Source organism: Triturus cristatus, chromosome 2_1, assembly GCF_964204655.1.
Source record: "Triturus cristatus chromosome 2_1, aTriCri1.1, whole genome shotgun sequence".
In the NCBI taxonomy this organism is placed as follows: Eukaryota; Metazoa; Chordata; class Amphibia; order Caudata; family Salamandridae; genus Triturus; species Triturus cristatus.
In genome coordinates this window covers 219,306,734-219,328,545 of record NC_140581.1, presented here as the reverse complement: position 1 = coordinate 219,328,545, position 21,812 = coordinate 219,306,734, and the positions used below count along the sequence as shown (strand labels likewise).

At 42.7% G+C, this 21,812-nt stretch overlaps 1 protein-coding gene across 4 annotated transcripts in view; it reads right to left on the bottom strand.

Annotated features, from left to right (window-relative positions):
• Positions 1–21,812, bottom strand: part of WDR7 (WD repeat domain 7) — a 1,596,127-nt gene that overhangs the window by 1,293,337 nt on the left and 280,978 nt on the right. For all 4 annotated transcript variants that reach the window (XM_085630124.1, XM_085630134.1, XM_085630121.1 and 1 more), the window contains one exon: positions 2,151–2,346. In XM_085630124.1, coding sequence (XP_085486250.1) covers positions 2,151–2,346 — 196 coding nt within the window. The remainder of the gene's footprint in view (positions 1–2,150; positions 2,347–21,812) is intronic.

The window sequence follows — 21,812 nt, the reverse complement described above, 5'->3', positions numbered from 1 at the left end:
ATGAAATTTGTATTTAATTATATAGAAATGCACGTTCAAAAAAGTGAAATCATGTCATTAAATAAACAGTAGTCTCGAAAGCCACATTCGAATAGGGAAACACAATATTCATATGGCTAAACACAATTTGGTCCCAAAGGCGAGACCTATTGGCTATGTCAATGCTTGTATTAATTGGGTAAAGCATAAATCGCCATGAGCATCTCAGAAAAGATTTGCTCTTGGAGTCCCAGAGAACACCCGATGGCGGTGGTATTAACTTGCGGCAAAATATTTCGCAGACGCCCAATTCTTCTGCGCCAACACCACCACTCTGTTACATTGTCGGGTCAGTCTTCATGAAGCGAAATAGATCGGACGCCTATGAACTTTTCCACTCCCAGCATGAGAGGCAGACAAACCATTTATTAATGCATGGAGGGGGAGCCGGGAGGAAACCAACAAACCTTAATTGTGGAAAAGGTGAATCGAGAACTGATCTCCACAGAACCATTGTGACTTGTTATGCAGGAAACGTGTGTGTGTGTGTGTGTGTGTGTGTGTGTGTGTTGGTGGAGTTTAATTTTCTTGCAAAACCACTATTTAAAAGCAGCATAAATGGTGGCCCTGTCTGTTTGCTTGTCTAAGCCAACGAATGGCACACCCATACCTGCAATGTCTTCGTCCCAGGGGCCACTATGCTGCTCTCTGCCACACCTATGCCAACTGCGGCTACAACACTTTTCGATCGCAGCTCCTGGAGCATTTGTAACTTTGTTTCCTGTGACCGTCAGAAACGTGTTGGGCTGTTAAACAGTGTCCACCCCCTACAGCTAAATAAATGTTGCCAGAGACAATAAATAGAGGTAGGCGAGTCGCGCAGAACAAAACAAAGACGAGCTGCCACCATGCTTAAAGACGAAGCACGGCGTGCTGCGCTGACAAAAAAAAACAGAATGTTGCTAAAGTAAATAAATAGAAGTGAGTGAGCTGTGTAGTACACAAGAAAGGAGTAAGACAGAACAAATGAGCGTTCCCGTAGAGCCCAAGAGGCAGCTGTGGAGCTGGAAGTGCAGAGCTGCCACTGGAAAATCTAGGCTTCGTTTGGCCCTGAATTTTCCTACTCTCATTGGTAAAGCACTTAGTGTGGTTGGTGCCTGTGTTGTTCTACACAAAATTATATAACGGCACAGGTTGTTCTCCGAGCCTTAGAAGGTAGCCGCTTGGGATCTCAGAAAGCAAAGGAGACATACACCAATCTGAACAAGCGTGCTGAGCGGCCCAGCTCTACCCAACCCCCTCCTCCAAAGAGCGTGACCACAGAGCCAGAAAAGAAGCAGCAACAGGGAAAAGAGGGGAGCAGGAGGAAACTGAACACGCACAGCTTAATTCACAAAATAAAGGATCGCATATGTGAAGAGCCGAGGGAATAGAGAAAAATAGTGCGCCGCAAACCACATAAATGTGACAGCCACATGTAATCGGGGCAGTCTCCATGGGAGGGAACAAACCAACACAAGGTCCTCATAAAACAGATGCACCTATGAAAAGCACCGACTTATGCACGAAAAGGAACCAATGAAAAGCGATGGGCGTTGTCAAAGCTCCTAGAGCAGACAATGCATGTCTCGAGAGACAGTGCATGCGCTACCTGGGCTCGATCTGAAAAACAATGCTTTGGGATGTGCTCAGATTGATTGCCAATGGGTGAAATAAATCTAAGAATTCCTTTCATCAACTTGTTGTGTGTTGCAAACCATATGCTATTCAGTCTTGCTCCTGCATCAACAGAACAGTCTAGCCAGATCCGATAGGTCACATCTTCCATGAATGGGAACATTAACAAGATCGGATCAGTTTTTGCCTTACTGGGTCTCATTATTAAGGTGCAGCTTGAATCTTACATGACTCATATCCGAGCATTTATGCTGCATTTAGAACCTGTCAATAAGGCAATCAAGGAAAGTATAAACAAACCATAGGAGTAAACTATCCTCATAGGTTCCTAGGTGCCATGCCATCATGAGATGAAAACTCTTCTGTGGTTAAGATTATTATTATGGCTGTCTCTGCTGTATGGAATGTTTTGCCAATGTTACAAATATACATGAAAGCAACATTAAACAAACTTGTCTGCAGTTCTTTTTTATTAATTTGGATGGCAGTCTTACCAGTATCCATCTGCCAGACATACACAGAGCCATCTGAACATCCAACCACTAGGTAGTCATCTGACGGCCTCCATTTTATAACTTGGATAGGAAAGAGGTGGCGAGAAGCTAACATGATGCATTTCCTCTCCCGCAGACTTAGAAGTCCCACTGAGTGATCGCTGGCCACTGAGCAAATGCAATGCTGGACTCTTGCCTGGAAAGACAACAAAGTACAGTTACATGTAATAAAGGCCATTTTCAAATTACAGTTGAAAAAGAAAACATTAATCAAGAGCATTTTCTACTTGTCAAAATCAACTGCAAATTGGCAAAACGCCCAAGCGCTGCCAGATACAGATCAGAATGTTCCCAAAACAAAAATGAAACATTATTTGCTGACATTAAACTTAATAAAATGTGCGTTATAATCTTGCACACCAAATGCCTTAAAGACTGGAAGCAGCAGAAGGCCACAGAACCCACAACCTCAACCTCCAGATTAAAGCCGCAGAACCCACTACCTCATCCTCCACACTAAAGTCACAGACCCACTACCTAACCCTCCAAACTAAGTGACACAGACCTACTATCTCTCTCCCGACTAAGGTAAAAGACACACTACCTCTCCCTCCAGGCTAAGGCCACAAAACCCACTAGCTCTTAATCCAGACTAAGGCCACAGAACCCACTAGCTCTCTCTCCAGACTAAGGCCACAGAACCCACTATCTCTCCCTCCAGACTAAGGCCACAAAACACCCTACCTCTCCCTCCAGACTTGGGTCATCCAACCCACTATCGCTCCCTCTAGGCTAAGGCAACAAAACCCACTACTTCTCCATCCAGACTAAGACCACAGAACCCACTACCTCTCCCTCCAGACTAAGACCACAGAACCCACTACCTCTCCCTCCAGACTAAGGCCACATAACCTACTAACTCTTCCTTCAGACTCACTACCCATATCTCAAAAACAATCACATTAAATGCCATGCCACCTTATTTAGATCCTCCCTATTTATATTAAACCAGATGTAAGTGTCAATCTGATCTACAGAGTATCATCATGTTGTTGTTGGCTTTGGTACAGAGCAAACTGTATGGATTACAAGTACCTGCATAACTGCAGCTGAGTAACATCATGTTACCCCCTTTTAGAACTTTGTACTAATGAGACACTTTTATCATAAGCTTATTACAGTTCATCAAAGAAAATTACAGAAAACTACAATTTTCTAGTAAACTACCTTCTGTTTTTTTCATCTGGAAAGAAGACCGCTGTAGTTCTGGGCAAGGGAATAGGATATTATCTCAGGTATAAATGATGGGTGCACGTGAAGTACCCACATGTATCTTTATAAGGCTTAAAGCACCAAAAAAGAAGGCCTCATAATCACCATCCTAATGAGTTGAGCCAAAGACTTCTAACAGACCATTTCCCAAAAAACAGATTCACAGGTATCGCTGGACTCAATCTGGTGTTCTGGCAACCGAACAGGCCAATAAGCTAATCTTAAAAGAAATCTGCATCTCTAAATGGTTGCGGTGTGAGGATAGTACCAACAAGAATCCTATAAGGTACACTATTCTGCAAATAATTTACTACACATCATTACCATATCTGTTGTTCTGGCTTGCCATAATTATTTCCAGTAAGGCTGGGATACTTGCTAGCACTGTTGGAACGGTGTAGTTACTACAAACTGTATAAACTACAAGGTGTATAAACTTGGCTTGACTGGTTACAGAAGTGAAATGGTCTCAGTCAAACATTTTAATGTTACTGGGGTGAGATAAATATAGCTATAAGTCTGTCCACGTAGCCTAAGCATTGTGTCTAGCAAGTGTTTACCTATTAAAAGGCATTCCATCATCAACCTAAGATAATTTAGGATTTACTTCCTTGATCAGGCCCAGTGGAAGACTTCAAGCCACATAGTTGTGCACTGAGAACTAATGGGGCCAATTTAGCCTTTGGTAAATTATTCAAGCAGGATATGGATAGAGTCAGTTGAGCAAATCCTAAATCCACACTAAAGCAAATATAATAAGAATCAGCTGCAAGTGGGGGTGCAACAGGCAATGAAGTCCAAGACACTTAAGTTGTATCAAAATGCCTTCATTTCATTTTTTAATCTTTTCTATGGTTTAATAGCACAACCAGTTCAGCCAACGTGTTTCGTTCCCACAATGAGAACTTCAGCAGGGCTGAAAGTGACACAAAGAAAATCAAATCAAAAAACACATATAATAACCAAAAGATAAGTACATTACACAACAGCACAGGACTCACTGACATTTATATTTACAAACATTTATATTAAAACATTTATATTAAAACATATAAATACGTAAAACATTGCACAAATACCACTTAATAAACACCACATTAATAGTGATGGCTCCAAAGAGGAAAACCTTTATTTTTTTTAATGTTTTTGTTTGTTTGTTAATTAAAAACAAAAAAGACTATCTTAACAGTGTTGAAACAGAGCACCCAAGCAACGCAATATAGGCCAACGAGTGGCAATTTGTAATTGTTGCAAGATAGTCGACTAGTGCAGAGGTTGCACCTAAGCATGTGTAGAGATGGAGCTCGGACATTGTACAGCGCTGGAAGAGAATAGAAAGTTGTTTTTATGGTGGAAATAGAGAGATAGGGACGTCCCCACTACATTGGGACAGCATGCAATCTTAGCGAGAAGCCTTGTAGGTAGGGCCAACAGTAAAGTCCAACGCCTCCTCTAGTCATAAAGATATGTGTAGAGAGAAGGAGGGAGAATTGGTTGACACAGTGTGGCCACAAGCAAAATGAGACAAGCATTTGCAATGCAAATGGTCTCGCAATTGCTAGATTTTGAGCTATTGGCATTGTAAATGACAATGCCTTTGTGTTTAAAAACCTGCAATAATAAAAGGCATGGTCATTTACAATACCAATAGGTCAAAGTTTCTAAAATGTAAGATCTACTGGATTGCAAATGCTTGTTGTTTACAAGCGTCCCATGCTGCGCTTTCACGTTAACAGAGGCTACGCCCCTTTCTTTAGACGAGCCATGTCTAAAGAAATGTCTGCGGCCGCTATTAAAGTTAAAGCATGGTATGAGGCGCTTTTACCAAAAAAGCATTTGTTTGTCAAGTTGACAAACAAATGCTTTTTTTCCCCGTAAATGCGCCCTGTGTAAGCGTGCATGGCGCGCTGAATGCACTGAATGTTGCAGGAAAGCATGTAGTGTCTGCAGTAGGAGAAACCGTTAAAGAAAATAGTGCTTACAGAGTAAATAAGACGTACAGTGTAGCAACCGAAGTAAAAGGGACAGTCCTCATTGGAGGTTACAAATGAAGACAAGGCGGTACTAAGGAGGGACTAACAAGCCTTTTAACCAATCAGAAGCCAGCTTTTACGAAGGACAATGACACAAGCCAATGACAAATATGGGCGGAGAGTGGGTGGGGCTTCACGTCCACACTCCAATACAGCACGGCTCGAAGAAGTGATGAAGTTGCCCCCTACAAATACACATTTTATATTAAGGTAGTCAAGAATGCAGTTAGCTGGCTCACCATCTGCCCCAAGAGAAATGATAACCGTATAAACCTCTCCGCGCTTCGGCTGCGTTGCAAGGCCCGAATCAAAATCATCAAACTCTTACAAATATCTGGAAGCAGAGGTGTCCCCATATACATTTCTCCCTTTTACACCTGACTGCTGCCACATAATCTTACCATACTTTACGATTTTTGAGTTGGAAGGCAATCACTTTAGTGTCTATGCCCCAAAATTCCCTAACCAACTCGCACACTCTAGCAGCCATGTTGTCTCTCAAGACCTCCGGTTGGGCCTAAAAGGTGTGCATCTTTAAACAACTGAGCAGTCAGGCCCATGAAGACGGAGCCTACTAACTCCACTTGAGACTGCAAACAGTGTCTGGATATACTATAACCTGGGACACTGGAATTATTCAATTATGTGGCTGTGCTGTTTTCCGCATCATTATGGATTTGCTGATTTTGCCACATAATCCATCACCTGCTGTTGTGCATACGCTGAAGTGCCCTGTTAGCCACAATGCCCATGCGGTCGCCTAGCCTCTGTGCCAGCGGCAGGCTCCCCTGGGCCTTGCGCCCTGCCCTTTAGCTGCCGCCAGTGACAGCCTTAAGGCTCCTCTGAGGGCCGTCAGCCCAGCAGCCTTTTGTGTGTCAAAGATTTGATTAATTGCTTCAGCAGGTGGATGGGAGGACAGGAAGAGAGGAGAAGGGGCGGGGAGACTTCTATCAATTTGTAGTCAGTCCATGAAAGAGGGCACAGCCCCACGAGGAGTGCTGAACTTCCACTTACTGCACACTTCAAGGTACGGTTCTCAAGACCTCCGGTTGGGCCTAAAAAGTGTGCGTCTTTAAACAACTAGGCAGTCAGGCCCATACAGATGGAGCCTACTAACTCCACTTGAGACTGCAAACAGTGTCTGGATATGCTATAACCTGGGACACTGGAATTGTCCAATTATGTGGCTGTGCTGTTTTCCGCATCATTGTGGATTTGCTATCTTTGCCACATAATCCATCACCTGCTGCATAATCTGTGGATTTTAACAAAACAAATTTCATTTCTAGCACAAACACATGAAAAGTTACTAAAAATGCAGCTACACTTGCACTTTTTTGTTGCTCATTGCTATATTTGGGTGTGAAACTTGTACTAATGAGGGGAAACCTTTGCCCAGAAGTGTTAGCATGGGCTAAAATGTCAAATAATGAAGTAAAACTATCAAAAAATGTGCCACATTACACAGCATTATTAGCTTTTTCTTGCTTCAAGATTTAATCAAGCCTGCGTCATAACTTGGTCCTCTTCTACTGTATAATTCTAGAGGCCCTGGCTAAATAACCCCTAACGTGCCTCATAGTAATAAACTGACCGGTGACTGTGTGCCGTGAAGGGCCGTTGTTGTGCATATGTCGATGTGTCCTGTTAGCCACAATGCCCCTGCGGTCGCCTGGCCTCTGTGCCAGTGGCAGGCTCCGCTGGGCCTTGCGCCCTGTCCTGCAGCTGCCGCCGGTGACAGCCTTAGGGCTCCTCTGAGCGCCATCAGCCCAGCAGCCTTCTGTGTGACAAAGATTTGATTAATTGCTTCAGCAGGTGGACGGGAGAGCAGGAAGAGGGGAGAAGGGGCGGGGAGACTTCTATCAATTCGAAGTCAGTCCATGAAAGAGGGCACAGCCCCACGAGGAGTGCTGAACTTCCGAACACTTACTACACACTTCAAGCGGGGCTGAGGAGACTCAATGGATTAATGCCGTTTGCTAGCGTGAGCACTTATATCCAGGCTATCCTAGCCATTGCAAATTTTTGTCGAGTGTAGCAAAAAAGTCTTACTCATGGAGACATCAATTTTAGCGAATCAATTTATTGATTTGTCGAACAGTGTGTTTTGTTCTGTGTTTTCCAAATAAATAACAATCATCAAGGTAACGGAATTCAATCATCCATTGTGGTTTAAACGATATACCCAATGCATTTCGGGTCAAACCCTTCTTCTTGAATTTAATTGTTTTCTATAAAACACCACATGTTTTTTGTGATTATATATTTTTTGAGTAATTCCTGTATGAATTTATCTTTTCACCCAACTTTATTGACTTGTTTATTGATTGTTGACTCTTCACCATAGTCTGTCTTCTGTGTTTCTTGTTCTTGAATATTCTGGGTTCTGTTTGCACCCTTTTCTATGTTATTGACATTCCACGTTTAAAGCTGTCTTCTGTTTTCTATTTCTACTATTTAAATCTCTTCTACTCTATGCTTACTCGCTTTCCTGCTTTTGACGCGGCTCGAAGGATGACGTGTTTCCGATAGACACGAATACACCTTTTGAAAAGGGTACGTTGACGGTGTGTGTTTCTTTCACTAAACTCACGGGTGATGTTTATTTTCGAGTCTCTTCTCATTTCACGAAACTTCGAATTCTAAAGTCATGGGCTATTTGATTCTTACGAATATTGTCCCGTTTAAGTGTACACATTGTAGAGTCACGGTATATTTTTTTCTCCCACCTACGCGGTGATCACCTTGATTCATCCATATCATTGTTGGATTATTTAACTCACATATTTTTTCATTTGACTGGTGTTCATGAATTTTGTCATTTAGTGCATGTTGTCTTTGCGATGCAACCTTATAAGAAAGTTGTTTGTAAATACTTTGTTTTACGATGATTATGAGGACTCCAGTTTGACTGCCTCTCTTTCTTTTTAGTTATTCTGATTGTCAAAGATTACCCCTGAAGAAGGGTTTGACCCGAAATGCATTGGGTATATCGTTTAAACCACAATGGATGATTGAATTCCGTTACCTTGATGATTGTTATTTATTTGGAAAACACAGAACAAAACACACTGTTCGACAAATCAATAAATTGATTCGCTAAAATTGATGTCTCCATGAGTAAGACTTTTTTGCTACACTCGACAAAAATTTGCAATGGCTAGGATAGCCTGGATATAAGTGCTCACGCTAGCAAACGGCATTGTTCTGATTGCACTATTGATTGGCATATCACCTACGTCGCCATAGGATAGGCGAATTGGCGTTTGAAGCACAGGTTGAAATCAGTTATATTTTGATGAAATCACGAAATAGTGTGCACGTTGGCAATTGACTTGCAATTCACTATTGTATCCTCTGCCTCCAACGTTGCACCACCTCCATTAAAATGTCTTTTGAAGAGATCGCCTCTTTAACAGCTAATAAAGCAGACACATTAGCTTTTTCCACAGAAGCAGCCTCTGAGATTTATGATTTAATCCGAGATGCAAGACTCTTCAGTCCTCAAGAATCAACAGCAGTTCAATTATTGAAACAACTGGAATATATCAGTCGCAAAGAAATCAATCAAAGATTACATGCTACTACTTTAATTCATTATCATAAAGCACAAAGGATTCCTAGGGGTTTACGAATTGCCCTCAAACCAATGCTGTGCAAAACCAACAAATTATTTATGGAAAGGTGGTACCAAATTCTGAACAAATGTTCTCTAGATCTCATTCTTTTAATTGTCGAAGAACTTTCCAACATTCTTAAATCTCTTGAAACTGAAATCACAATTATTAAAGAAGAATTATCGAAAAAAAATCCTGACAACTTGGATGAACTTCTACTGGACCTCAACGAAAAACTTGACAAATACGCAAAAGAAATTCATGAACGGAAAATTAAGAAATTCCGTAGAGATACCATCGATTATAAGTTAGATGAGGTCTATACGTGGGCAGAAGTTTACAGTCAACGTAAGTGGCAAAAACCTACCAACGTTAATTCTTCACAAGAGAGCGTCGTCTCAGACTCTGATGTTGCTCAAACTCGTCCTTCTATAAAGCACCCAACTAGCGTACCACAAAATACAAAAAACATCAATACTGGTGCTGAAGCACGCAAGTCTTTTTTGGCCACGAGCCCTGCCTCAAACCACCAACCAGAACAATCCATACAAAAACAAGGCGAAGCCAAAGGAAAAGAACAACTATCAGAAACCGACAAGAGATCTCTACGCAGCAAAACAAGAGCAACTTAGTAGTAAACATTTCCAAATATCATCTTTCTCAAGCACAAATCGCAGTTCTCAACAAAGGCACGTCATTCGTACCAACCTACAAAAGCAACGTTGCAGAAACTGAAATAGCTCTTTTCAAGTTCGTCAGGATCTTACGTCTCAAACATTTTTTTAATATCATTGAACCATCCAATATCATACTTGATCCATCCACAAGTTCAGAAACAGATGGCGTCACCAAAGAATTCAAACCTAGAAGTACTTTTTGTTCTCCTGTTTCACATAAATCCATCGATTGCTTTGAACGACTGGTTAAAGCAGAAATTGCTAACATAAATTTTCAGAAACGCACTAAGGAGAATTTAACATCGAAAGAATGGAGCACTTTAAAACAACTTGCTAACAATTCCTCCATCACGATCACCAAGGCAGACAAGGGAGGCGCCCTGGTCGTACTTGATACGACGTTCTATGATGATAACGTTTTGAACCATATTATGGATGCAGACACATATACGAAATTAGACCAAGATCCGACACAGAGCTATCAGAACACCTTGAATCAGATTCTCACACGAGCTGTAGAAATGGGCTGGATCAATCAAAAAACTGAAAAGTTCTTATACACTACTTACCCACGAAGGCCAAAATTGTACATGCTGCCTAAGATTCATAAGAGTTTGGACAAACCACCTTTTCGCCCAATAGTGTCAGCATGTGGATCACTAAGCGAACCAATAGGCAAATACCTAGACCACTTCCTTCAACCCATTGTACAAAAACAGCAATCTTACCTGAAAGATACTACAGCTTTTCTCAATCTTCTAAGGAATCTTGATGTAGAAGACATAAACAACTGGTTATTATGCACCATAGATGTAACCGCTTTATACACCTCAATCCCGCACGAAGATGGAATTGAGGCCATTGAATGGGCTCTACTGAATCAGAATCATGTTGACACAGAAAAAATATTCCTCATTGAATTGCTCCAATTTGCATTGTACCACAGCTACTTTGAATGGAAAAATACATTTTATGCTCAAAACAACGGTACATCCATGGGCTTTGCCGGAGCACCTTCATACGCGAATATTTTTATGGCGAAATTGGAACATGAGCACATTTTGAACAACCAAGCATGGATTGAGCATATGGTAATATACAAGCGATACATTGATGATATTTTCATCATTTGGAAAGGTGATCGTAGCAATCTTGAAACCAACATTCTTCATCTTAATCAGATTCACGGTCGCATTAAATTCACCCACCAAATCGACTGTCATCAAATCAATTTCCTGGATGTATGTGTTCAAATTGATCAAGGCTCCATCAAAACTAATGTCTACAGCAAACCAACGGACAGGAATAACTCCTTGCATTATGAAAGTTTTCACCAATCTAACCTTAAGAGACATTTACCTTTCTCACAGTTCATTCGCTTGAAAAGAATTACATCTGATCCACAAGAAACCAATTCCATCATCAACCACTTTTCTAAACGATTCCTTGAGCGCGGGTACCCACAATGGGTTTTGGAAGAGGCTCAACAAAGACTTGAAAATAAAGATCGTGAGAGTCTGTTAAAACCCACGGATAAACAACAAAAAAATCCTCTTGTATGTGTTCTTAAACACTCAACTCAAGTTGGAACCATCAAATCCATAATCATGAAGCATTGGAATATCATCAGCACTGAACCTGAACTATCGATTCTATTCCCAGAGAAACCATTATTTGCGATGCAAAGATCTAAAAACTTGAAAGAAATGCTCAATCAACCATCTAACACATCTGGGTCAACATTCAAAGGCATGCAAAAATGCCATAATTGCGTACATTGTAATAATGTAATAACTGGCAATTGTTTCATTCATCCGACAAAAGGTCACAAAATTGATTTACACCATTCAAGTACTTGTGATACTTCCAATGTCATCTATGCACTTAAATGTCCGTGCGGAAAAATCTATGTAGGAAGAACTGAAAGAAAAATTAAAATACGTGTTGGCGAACACAAAAGTAACATCCGGTTGACAAACGAAAAGTCAACTGTAGCTATGCACTGGAAAGAAGCAAAACATAACATTTCTCAACTTCGCTTTACCATTCTAGAAGCGCAGAAACCCAGACTCGACATTGATCCACAGAAATCTCTCGCACGCGCTGAGTTCTATTGGACCAAAAAACTACAGTCACTTCAACCCCTAGGTCTCAATGACCGCATTGAATTTAATTGTTTTCTATAAAACACCACATGTTTTTTGTGATTATATATTTTTTGAGTAATTCCTGTATGAATTTATCTTTTCACCCAACTTTATTGACTTGTTTATTGATTGTTGACTCTTCACCATAGTCTGTCTTCTGTGTTTCTTGTTCTTGAATATTCTGGGTTCTGTTTGCACCCTTTTCTATGTTATTGACATTCCACGTTTAAAGCTGTCTTCTGTTTTCTATTTCTACTATTTAAATCTCTTCTACTCTATGCTTACTCGCTTTCCTGCTTTTGACGCGGCTCGAAGGATGACGTGTTTCCGATAGACACGAATACACCTTTTGAAAAGGGTACGTTGACGGTGTGTGTTTCTTTCACTAAACTCACGGGTGATGTTTATTTTCGAGTCTCTTCTCATTTCACGAAACTTCGAATTCTAAAGTCATGGGCTATTTGATTCTTACGAATATTGTCCCGTTTAAGTGTACACATTGTAGAGTCACGGTATATTTTTTTCTCCCACCTACGCGGTGATCACCTTGATTCATCCATATCATTGTTGGATTATTTAACTCACATATTTTTTCATTTGACTGGTGTTCATGAATTTTGTCATTTAGTGCATGTTGTCTTTGCGATGCAACCTTATAAGAAAGTTGTTTGTAAATACTTTGTTTTACGATGATTATGAGGACTCCAGTTTGACTGCCTCTCTTTCTTTTTAGTTATTCTGATTGTCAAAGATTACCCCTGAAGAAGGGTTTGACCCGAAATGCATTGGGTATATCGTTTAAACCACAATGGATGATTGAATTCCGTTACCTTGATGATTGTTATTTATTTGGAAAACACAGAACAAAACACACTGTTCGACAAATCAATAAATTGATTCGCTAAAATTGATGTCTCCATGAGTAAGACTTTTTTGCTACACTCGACAAAAATTTGCAATGGCTAGGATAGCCTGGATATAAGTGCTCACGCTAGCAAACGGCATTGTTCTGATTGCACTATTGATTGGCATATCACCTACGTCGCCATAGGATAGGCGAATTGGCGTTTGAAGCACAGGTTGAAATCAGTTATATTTTGATGAAATCACGAAATAGTGTGCACGTTGGCAATTGACTTGAGACTCAATGGATTCCCTGTGACAGACCACTGACAAGGAACAGGGCGAGGCAATGTTATACTATTAGAGAAGGGAAGGAGAACATAAAGAGAGAAAAGAAGAAAAGACATAAAAAGAAAATGAAGGGCCAGTGAGTGCTAAGGCACGGAAGGTAGGCATGACGACAACGGGAGGGATGGACCAAATGTTTAGTGGCACTTTAAAGGTTAAAGGGCGCGATCTATTAGTACAGAAACAAGAGATAGTTTTTAATTGGTAAACTTTAAAAGGGCCATGTTTCACAACAGTGGCACGAGATCCCAGGAGCCTGCTATGAATCTGCACTAGTATGACTCGGGAACAAAGTAGTGACTCTGTAGTAAGGACTCCCTTAATACGTACATACATTGTTAAGTTAGCATAACCACGTTAGAAGTTAGAAAGCCATCTTGCTGCTTTTGCACACGACACTGCGTTCACATGTTATTGCTTAAACAAACTGCTGACTCGAGTTTTGCCTCACACGAGAGCAATCTGTTGTTACCATCCCGAGCTCTGCGCAGCGACCTTGGTCTGCACACGATGTGACAAACAGTCTGAGTTGTTAGACAATGCATGTTTTCCACTCTAGGTTGATCGACCCACTATTTAGTCATAACACACGAGCAGCTGCACATACCTGAAAGTTGGTGCTTTTAATATCACAGACATCATGTTTATTATTAAGACCGAAGACGAGCCTTCCCGCGAGAAGACTCCTGATGATCCTTTGATGTGATTTCACTAAGCTGATCTTTGAGGTATGGGGTCCCCTATTCAAGCCTAAGAGACCTTCTGTTAGTCTAATAATAATATTAGCGTCTTAGTAAAGGGAAGGTGGTAGTATCCACTGTCATTATAACATGATTACCCCTTTTATATTCTATGGAATTGTAACTATGTTGATGGTTTTGATTTTAATCATTTGTCTGCTTGTATTAGCCAAAGTACTGCATATTAGGACACGTGGTCTATAAAAATAAACTCTTTTTATTTTCACCGTGTCTCTGTTGATTCTTGTTGTGGACTGATGTGAGAATAATATACGAACAGGTATTTCCGATTCCCACCATTCCTGAGTATGTACTGAGTCGCTTGTTCTGGGTTGTCTTTTCATTGGGACCGCCGAGCTAAATCTCGGATAACGAATGGGACACTTATGCTAGCCGGATACTGGGTTCTGAGGTGAGTTTCTGGTACACCACAACTCACTGAGGTCCTGGGGTTCTACGCATAGTTCTGTGTATAAGCAGAATCCCTGCAACATGGCGCACCTAACGTTTGGTCTATGAGTTGAAACGCCTTAGTAGTGCTCGCGTTTGTCCACAACACCCTCATTCTTGTTTCCGGATAACAAGTCTGACGGATTTAAACCTACCTAGGTCTATTGATATAGGTTCCTTCAAGCTTGATCATTAAAAAGGTTATTGAACCCTTGTGCTACTGATAGTTTCAAGTGTGTGTTGTCCTAATGTCGGTGGATATTGCGGCGCATAGCCGTGCAGCTCTGAAACGTCATTTGACGCAGTATGGGGTGCCGGACACTGGTATGGACGTCATCTTTGTGGTGGGAGCCGATGCGGCTCATCCCTATGAGTTGTTCTACTCTTGGGTGACGATTCCGGCGGTAGGGGATGATAACACCTTTCATTCTTACACTGCCGCTGCCGTGCCAGCGAACTATACGCCGTATAGGACACAGGAAATACCAATATCTGCTTGGCAGCATCTTATTTGGTTTAATGGCGCCCTTCCCCATGTGGTTATACCGCCAAGAATGGGCCCTTTATCAATTGCAGGGGCCACTTGGCCGGTACTAGCCGGATTTACGCCTCATCCCCGTTACCTCACGGTGACGGTAGCTGAGTTGCGTGTACTGCACACTGCCCTAATTGCGGTATATAGGGCATTGGTGCAGTACGTGTCGCGCAATGTGCAGGCGGGGGCACCTGCTGTTGCGGGGCAGCCTACTGATCATCACGCGGTGGTCATTAGTCCTGTTATGGTTAATTCTGTTATGGGCAAGCGCCCCCAAACTAGGGATGATTTCCCCTTTTGGCTTGCTGAAAAATTTGACCAAATAGAAGCGGTTTACCCAAATACTTCTCCTGTGGAGAAACACAGGATCCTCACCATTAGTTTGCCTAAAGACTTGGTCCCCCACATAGATGATTGTGTAAATTGGGGCAAGGTCTTTGCAGCGACGTACGCGCAGTGCTTTGGCACTCCGTCTATGTTGCAGCTGCCCTCCGTTATCAAAAGAGTTCAAGAGAACCATGGTGCGGAGTCTGCGATAGAGTTAGGGATGCGGCTCCTTGGTCAATTTGACCTGGTGGCTACCATGATAATAGGAAACCTTAAGGGTGATGCTTTGCATTTCCAGGTTCGTAATGAACTGAAGCGAGTTGCTGAGGAGGACAAACCGCAGGAATTTGCGAAAATAATCGCAGAGGCATATCGGGATTTGGGTCGTAGCTCTTTAGGAGTTAAACCTGTAATAAAGAATCCCGATCTCAAGCAGCAGGGTAAGGCAGAAACCCCTGGTAAGCGCAGCAGGAATTACCATAGTCCGTCAAGCTCTGCGTCCATTTCTGGCGGTGACAGCAACTGATATATCGGTTACTGTTGAAACAGCTGACACCAGAGTGGCTCCCCCTGACAGACTTTATGAAATAGTCTTATTAATTGAGGGTGACATACAACGTACAATAAAAGGGATTTTTTGGGATAATCTGACCACCACCTATGATATCCTCCTAGCGGAGGCAGATTGGCCCCCAGCTTTCATTTTAGAGGCTCCTAGAGGGGAGGAAGTAATCCTCCCGTCCTTTGCGCACACAGTGCCTAAGGACCAAGCTGAAGAGTATGCTGGGGAGTGGGCGCTTGCGCTTGCGCCGGCGGTGTATCGTACTCAGGTGGGATGGGACAGATTGTCCCCCTGCCATGAGATTCCATTGCGGTCTATGCCCCAGCCTCAACCTCAATATCCTATGCGTCGTGAAGCGAGACCCCACGCCGCGGCAATCCTTAAACAATTGGAATATCAGGGTGTTATTGAAACATGTGTGTCCCCTATGAATAACCCTTTATTCACTGTAACGAAGCCTGACGGCTCGTACCGTTTAGTTTTGGATTACCGGCACCTAAACTCCCATTGCCGGACCTGCGCGGTACAAAATACACATAGCTCGGCTTTGGTCGACAGTCTCGTGCGTAAAAGGTTTAAAACGACACTTGACATTTCCAATGGCTTTTTTAGCCACAACCTGTCCACACTGAGTAGCCAGTGGACGGCGTTTACTTCGGGCGGCAAACAAAAACAGTTTACAAGATTGGCCATGGGTTACAAAAATAGCCCTGGCGTCTTTTCTGCTCGCGTGGTTTCTCTCTTAGAAAGAATAGACCCCGACGCATACTCCTATGTTGACGATATCTATCTTACGGATGATGAGCTTATGCCACATCTGTCTCGTGTCGACAATATTATCGTGAGTTTTGCTGACTATGGCTACAAATTTAATTTTGCGAAGTCACACATCGCAGAATATACGGTGTTGTTTTTGGGCTACGAGCTCAACAATGAAGGTAAGGGGTTAGCCCCCCACTTTCTGGAGAAGTGTGCACGCTTAAGTGCTCCTACGACACTGAAGAAATTACAATCTCTGCTGGGTTTTCTGAATTTCGGCCGTACGTACATTCCTGATTATGCCCAGCGTATCAAGCCGCTTTACGCCTTGGTACAACCTTCGTTTTCGAAGTCTAGCTGGCAGCTAGAACACTCTGCAATTTTACAGTCTTTACAGGCTGACCTTCTTGCTTCACAATACTTGCTGACACGTGATAACCGCACTAACCTGGTAATAAGAATAGTACCAGGCGCCGTGGGGTTCACGTATTTGACGTTTAATGAGGGCGACACAGTCCCCATTGCGTACAAATCCCACTTGTACACCTCTGCTGAATTACGTTTTTCCACGGTCGAAAAAGTTCTGACTGCTGTGCAGATGGCGATCCTCAAGGAACGCGCACTGTCGCATGGGAAACAGATTCTGGTTGTAACACCATATCCTGCTTTAGAGGCAGTGACTAAAGCAAGTGTACCAAATTCTAAAGCTTTGCATCCACGGTGGATACAATGGGCCACAACACTGACGTCGCCAGATGTCACTTACATCTTTGATGCCTCATTACAGACTCAAGAGTACTTGCAGTATGAATTCGTTCATCCGGCACCTCTGTCTTTGCGCCCGCTCGAAGAATACCATTGTGTCATATACACTGACGGGTCTGCGCAACCCGCAATTGGATCGAAGCACGCTTATTCAGCGGCTTGCGCAATTGTCGTAGGTACATTCGTAAATGGTGAATTCCAATCTGATGCAGTGCATACGCAGTCATTGGGTGATTGTACCGCGCAATTGGCGGAGCTCCGGGCTCTGGTGCTTGCACTGGAGTTTGCTGATCCCCGAGTCACTACTCTTATAGTGAGTGACTCCTTCTACTGTGTCCAGTCCTACAATGACAATTTACACTTCTGGTCTCAGAATGATTATCGAGACACTAAAGGTAGCACAATTAAGCATAAAACGCTTTGGGTTCGAGTGGCAGACTTTAAAGAACGTCTCCCTCTCGTAAGTGTTATTCACACTCTTGGTCACCAGCGGCTTGGTGTCCATGCTGTCGGCAACAGATTAGCTGACGAGGCAGCGAAAACAGCAGTGGCTACATACTTAGTGGCAGCAGTTACAAGATCCAAAAGTAAGATTGATGATGACATCTTGGCAGCTATTGCTGCTACAGAGAAGGGAGGTGATTACCCGAAGGGTTTTCCCTCTCGGTATATTTATCATTTAAGTCCTGATAACGTCCCATTAGTGAGGATTAACGACGTTGGTGACAGAATTATTCCCAACGCGGACTGCAGACCAGCATTGATCCTAGCTGCGCACGAGGGGTTGGCGTCGGCCCACGCCGGTGTGTCAGCTACAATATCTCTGCTACAACAACGTTACTGGTGGTTTGGTTTATATAAACAAGCGCGCACATATGTTCTTGATTGTGACATTTGCCAACAGATTAAACCTTCTACTGTTGCGCGCCCACCACAGACACAGCTGTACATCTCTAATAAGCCATTTGGTTGTGTTTATTTAGATCACTGCGGTCCTTTTTCTTCTGATACTGCGTACAAGTACATCTTGGTTGCAGTGGATTCGTGCACACGTTTTCTATGGGTATGGCCACAAAGGAGTGCTGACTCGCGGACTGTCATCAGGGATTTGCGTGTCTTTGTGGGAACTTTTGCGTGTGGTACCTTCCATTCTGATCAGGGCCCTGCGTTCGCCTCTAAGGCTTACAAGGAGGCTATGAGAAATTTGGGGGTCCTAGTCAAATTTTCGTCTCCCTACCGACCTGAGGGTAATAGTGTGGTGGAGCGAATGAACCGTGACTTAAAGCAATCATTGACAGCACGTGTTTTAGGCACAGGCCGGAACTGGCTAGCCCATTTGTATAACGTCCAACGTGCACTTAATAATCTCCCTAGAAGGTCTCTGGGTGGGCGGACCCCGTACATGATGCTCTTCGGAATCAGAATGTTTGTTCCAGACCTTGATGGTCTAGACATTGCGGCGTCGACCGCACCCTTTGACGTAGATGATCACTGTGCTGTTTTGCAGACTCTACAAGAAGCCAGAGACTCTCTTTCGAAAGAACATTTGCCCTCCACATCTGAAGCTGAGGTTCAGATTCCGGTAGTCGGCTGGCTACCCCGAGTTGGAGATCTGGTCCGTGAGAAGGTGGAGAACAAGAAGGAGTTCGGCCCCTCTTATCGTGCACCGGTTCCAGTGCTTGGAGTGCAGGGTACAAGAACAGTCATTTTACCTCCACTTCCTGGTCGCAAAGAAAACAGGTTCATCTCTATTGACAATGTCAAACTTCAGCGAGTGGCCGATACTTCTTAGTATGACTCCGGCAGTTTCATGCCAGACAATGCAAAGAAATTCAATGTTGGTTCCTGCTTCTAACACCTTGTCTGATGTTGCCATCGAGATGCATTCAGTTACTGATCCCTTGCTGATACCACCGGCTGGTGGTTTGCCCGAAGAGACTGAGTATGCTTATCCTACACGTGGACCCTCGCCTGTTTTACAATCTACAGCACTTGGCCAGTCCCGTTTTTCCTTTGACACTAACTCTTTGCCCTCAACTCCCCCATCGAACATTGCTGTTTTTGTAAGTTGGTTTAAGAGACATTTTTTGATAGCCCCTTGGACATACATCTGGTTGCTGCTTTTCAGTATTTTTTTGTTCATGTCCATTGGATTTGTTGTAGTTTTCTTCCGTTTGGTGGATGGCCATTATCTCAAAGAGAGATCGACAATTAGACTTATCAATGGAACTTTGGCCCCCCACTCCTCATCCCACATCATGAAAAGGGACCAGACTTTTGTGAATATTACTGCCTGGCCTGTCATGGATGGAATCGCATGGGATGCAGTTAAATTTCAAATTCATGGGCCTACAGAGGTCATTAATGTGCCTAATGTATTTCGTGTTTCTATGGGTGATGTAGTTAAACAGAACATATGTTCTGATGATTGGGATGTACACGCCATTGAAGCACTGTTTTCAGATTTGAAATATTATGCCGCCTTTGATGCTGAGGAATTGTATGACAATGCGGCTAATTATGCAGAACAGTATTGTTTTCAACATTATGGCAATCACTTCCTGCATAAAGCGAATACGTTTAGAAATTTTGTAAATTTTACCCAGTGGGAACACTGTCCCACCCCCTCGTTTGGCAGTTCACATACATTAGTTGATAAGTTTACTTATTTTACTGATTTCAGTGTTTCAGCCCCGGCATCCTTTTATTTTAAAGTTAAGCCTGAGTCTGCCTCTAAGGTTAGACTGACACACACCAAATTGCTATATTCTAAGTCCTTTATGGATGAGTTGTCAATCAAAGGTTATGATCTATGGAAGGCTACTATTGATCTTAAGTCGGTTTGGGGTTCCAAACCGTGGCAGGTTCAGGGAACTGAAGCTTTACACCGTGCCTGTCTAGTACCAAATCATATGTTGTTTTTAAATGCAACCATCTTCCAAACCACCTGTTTCGGATTGGCCACTTCTAAAAACCTAAATTCGCCTTCTGTGCCGGATCTGGGTGCTTACCCAAATTGGAATAATCACACAGATCTGTCCCTTCCTGCTTTGCAGTTATTAGTTTCTAATTCATCTTTCAATATTTCGAAATTTAATAATGAGGGTTGGTTAATTTGGCAAAGCAGTTCTGATACCCGTCAACGTCGTTTTGTAGGGCTGAAACCGGGGTATACTCAAGATCGCGTAGACCCCCGGTTTGAGTCGTCACATACAGTAACTACATACTCTGTAGGGAAATTATGTCAGTCCTGGCTGCGACATTCTACCTTGGCATCTGTCAAAGTTCATTTATCAAAATTACATGACAAAATAGATTTGAATGATTTTGTTAAAGGTCCTGTGGGTGGCAGATCCAGGAGATGGGCGTATGCTATTTACAACGAAGTATGGAAACTGTCGCAAATTGAGGCAGCTTCAAGATTGAGAGCTATTGATCAGGCTAATATGGAAAAAGTATTAGCAGTTACTGATAACAGCATTAACACTCTTTCTTCTCGCATTTATACATTAGATAATATTGTTTCTTCAATTGTGGATATTGTGCAGGATGATATGTCTGTGTTGTATCATGGTCAAAACCAGTTGCGTTCTGTTATGCAGTTTGCATGGACATTACAAACATTGAAGGCAGGGAAGGTCCCTTGGGACTATCTGAATACAACATCATTATTTCTTCCCTTTAACCTTACTGACAAACAGCAGTTCATGTCCATGAAGGATGCTACATATTCCTTGCTACATATTGAAAAATTGGAGCCGTTACCTTTCTCTGTAGCGGAAGTAGATTCCGCAGTGTGGCTCTTACACGGATTGATAACTCTCCCGTTCGCACTTTTTAAGTTTACCTCTTGTATGAAACACTATGCTCTGGGTAGATATGAACAGCTGGGTACCGCTTTCATACATGAAGTCTGGTCCCTCCCCTTTACGTATAGATGTACAAGGGACGGTACTGAGGTTTATCTGAAGGGTGAAGAATGTACAACGTCACCTGATCATTCTGTTGTATGTAGGCACATTCAGTTGCACGGAGCTTGTAATGTACACGCCCCGAATTTGGCCTGCGTCCTCAAAGGTATCCCGGTACCAGTGATTACGCCATCTTTCACGCTGCTTGCAAACGGTAGTTATTTAATTTTAAACAATGAAGCTTGCTGCGGGATGTTAGTAGGGATCCCGTATATAGTAACTGTATCACAGAGGGTTGTCTGCTGCAATAACGTTCTGTTTCCTCCCCCGCATGGGAGGCTAGATGCTTCCATCTGGCCTTCGATTCCAACCTTGAAAGCAGAGTTCAACAAGATGAGCAGAATAAGAGCGCTATTGTCCCAAAAGGAGGTGCCATTGACTTCCTCCCGGGAAACATTTGTCCTTCACGTAGCGAATACGCGCACTGAGGTACAGGCGCTTTTGAATACTGACCTCCCCCTGCATTTTGGAGCTTTGATCCAAACAATTTTCAATGCCTCGTCCACGACTGGCCTGGCTCATTTTTTTAAACTTGTGGGCTCAGGCCTCGTGACCTCTTTCCAAACTATTTTTGGTGTGATTCCGGTATTTTTTCATTCTATTTTCTCGAGCGTCT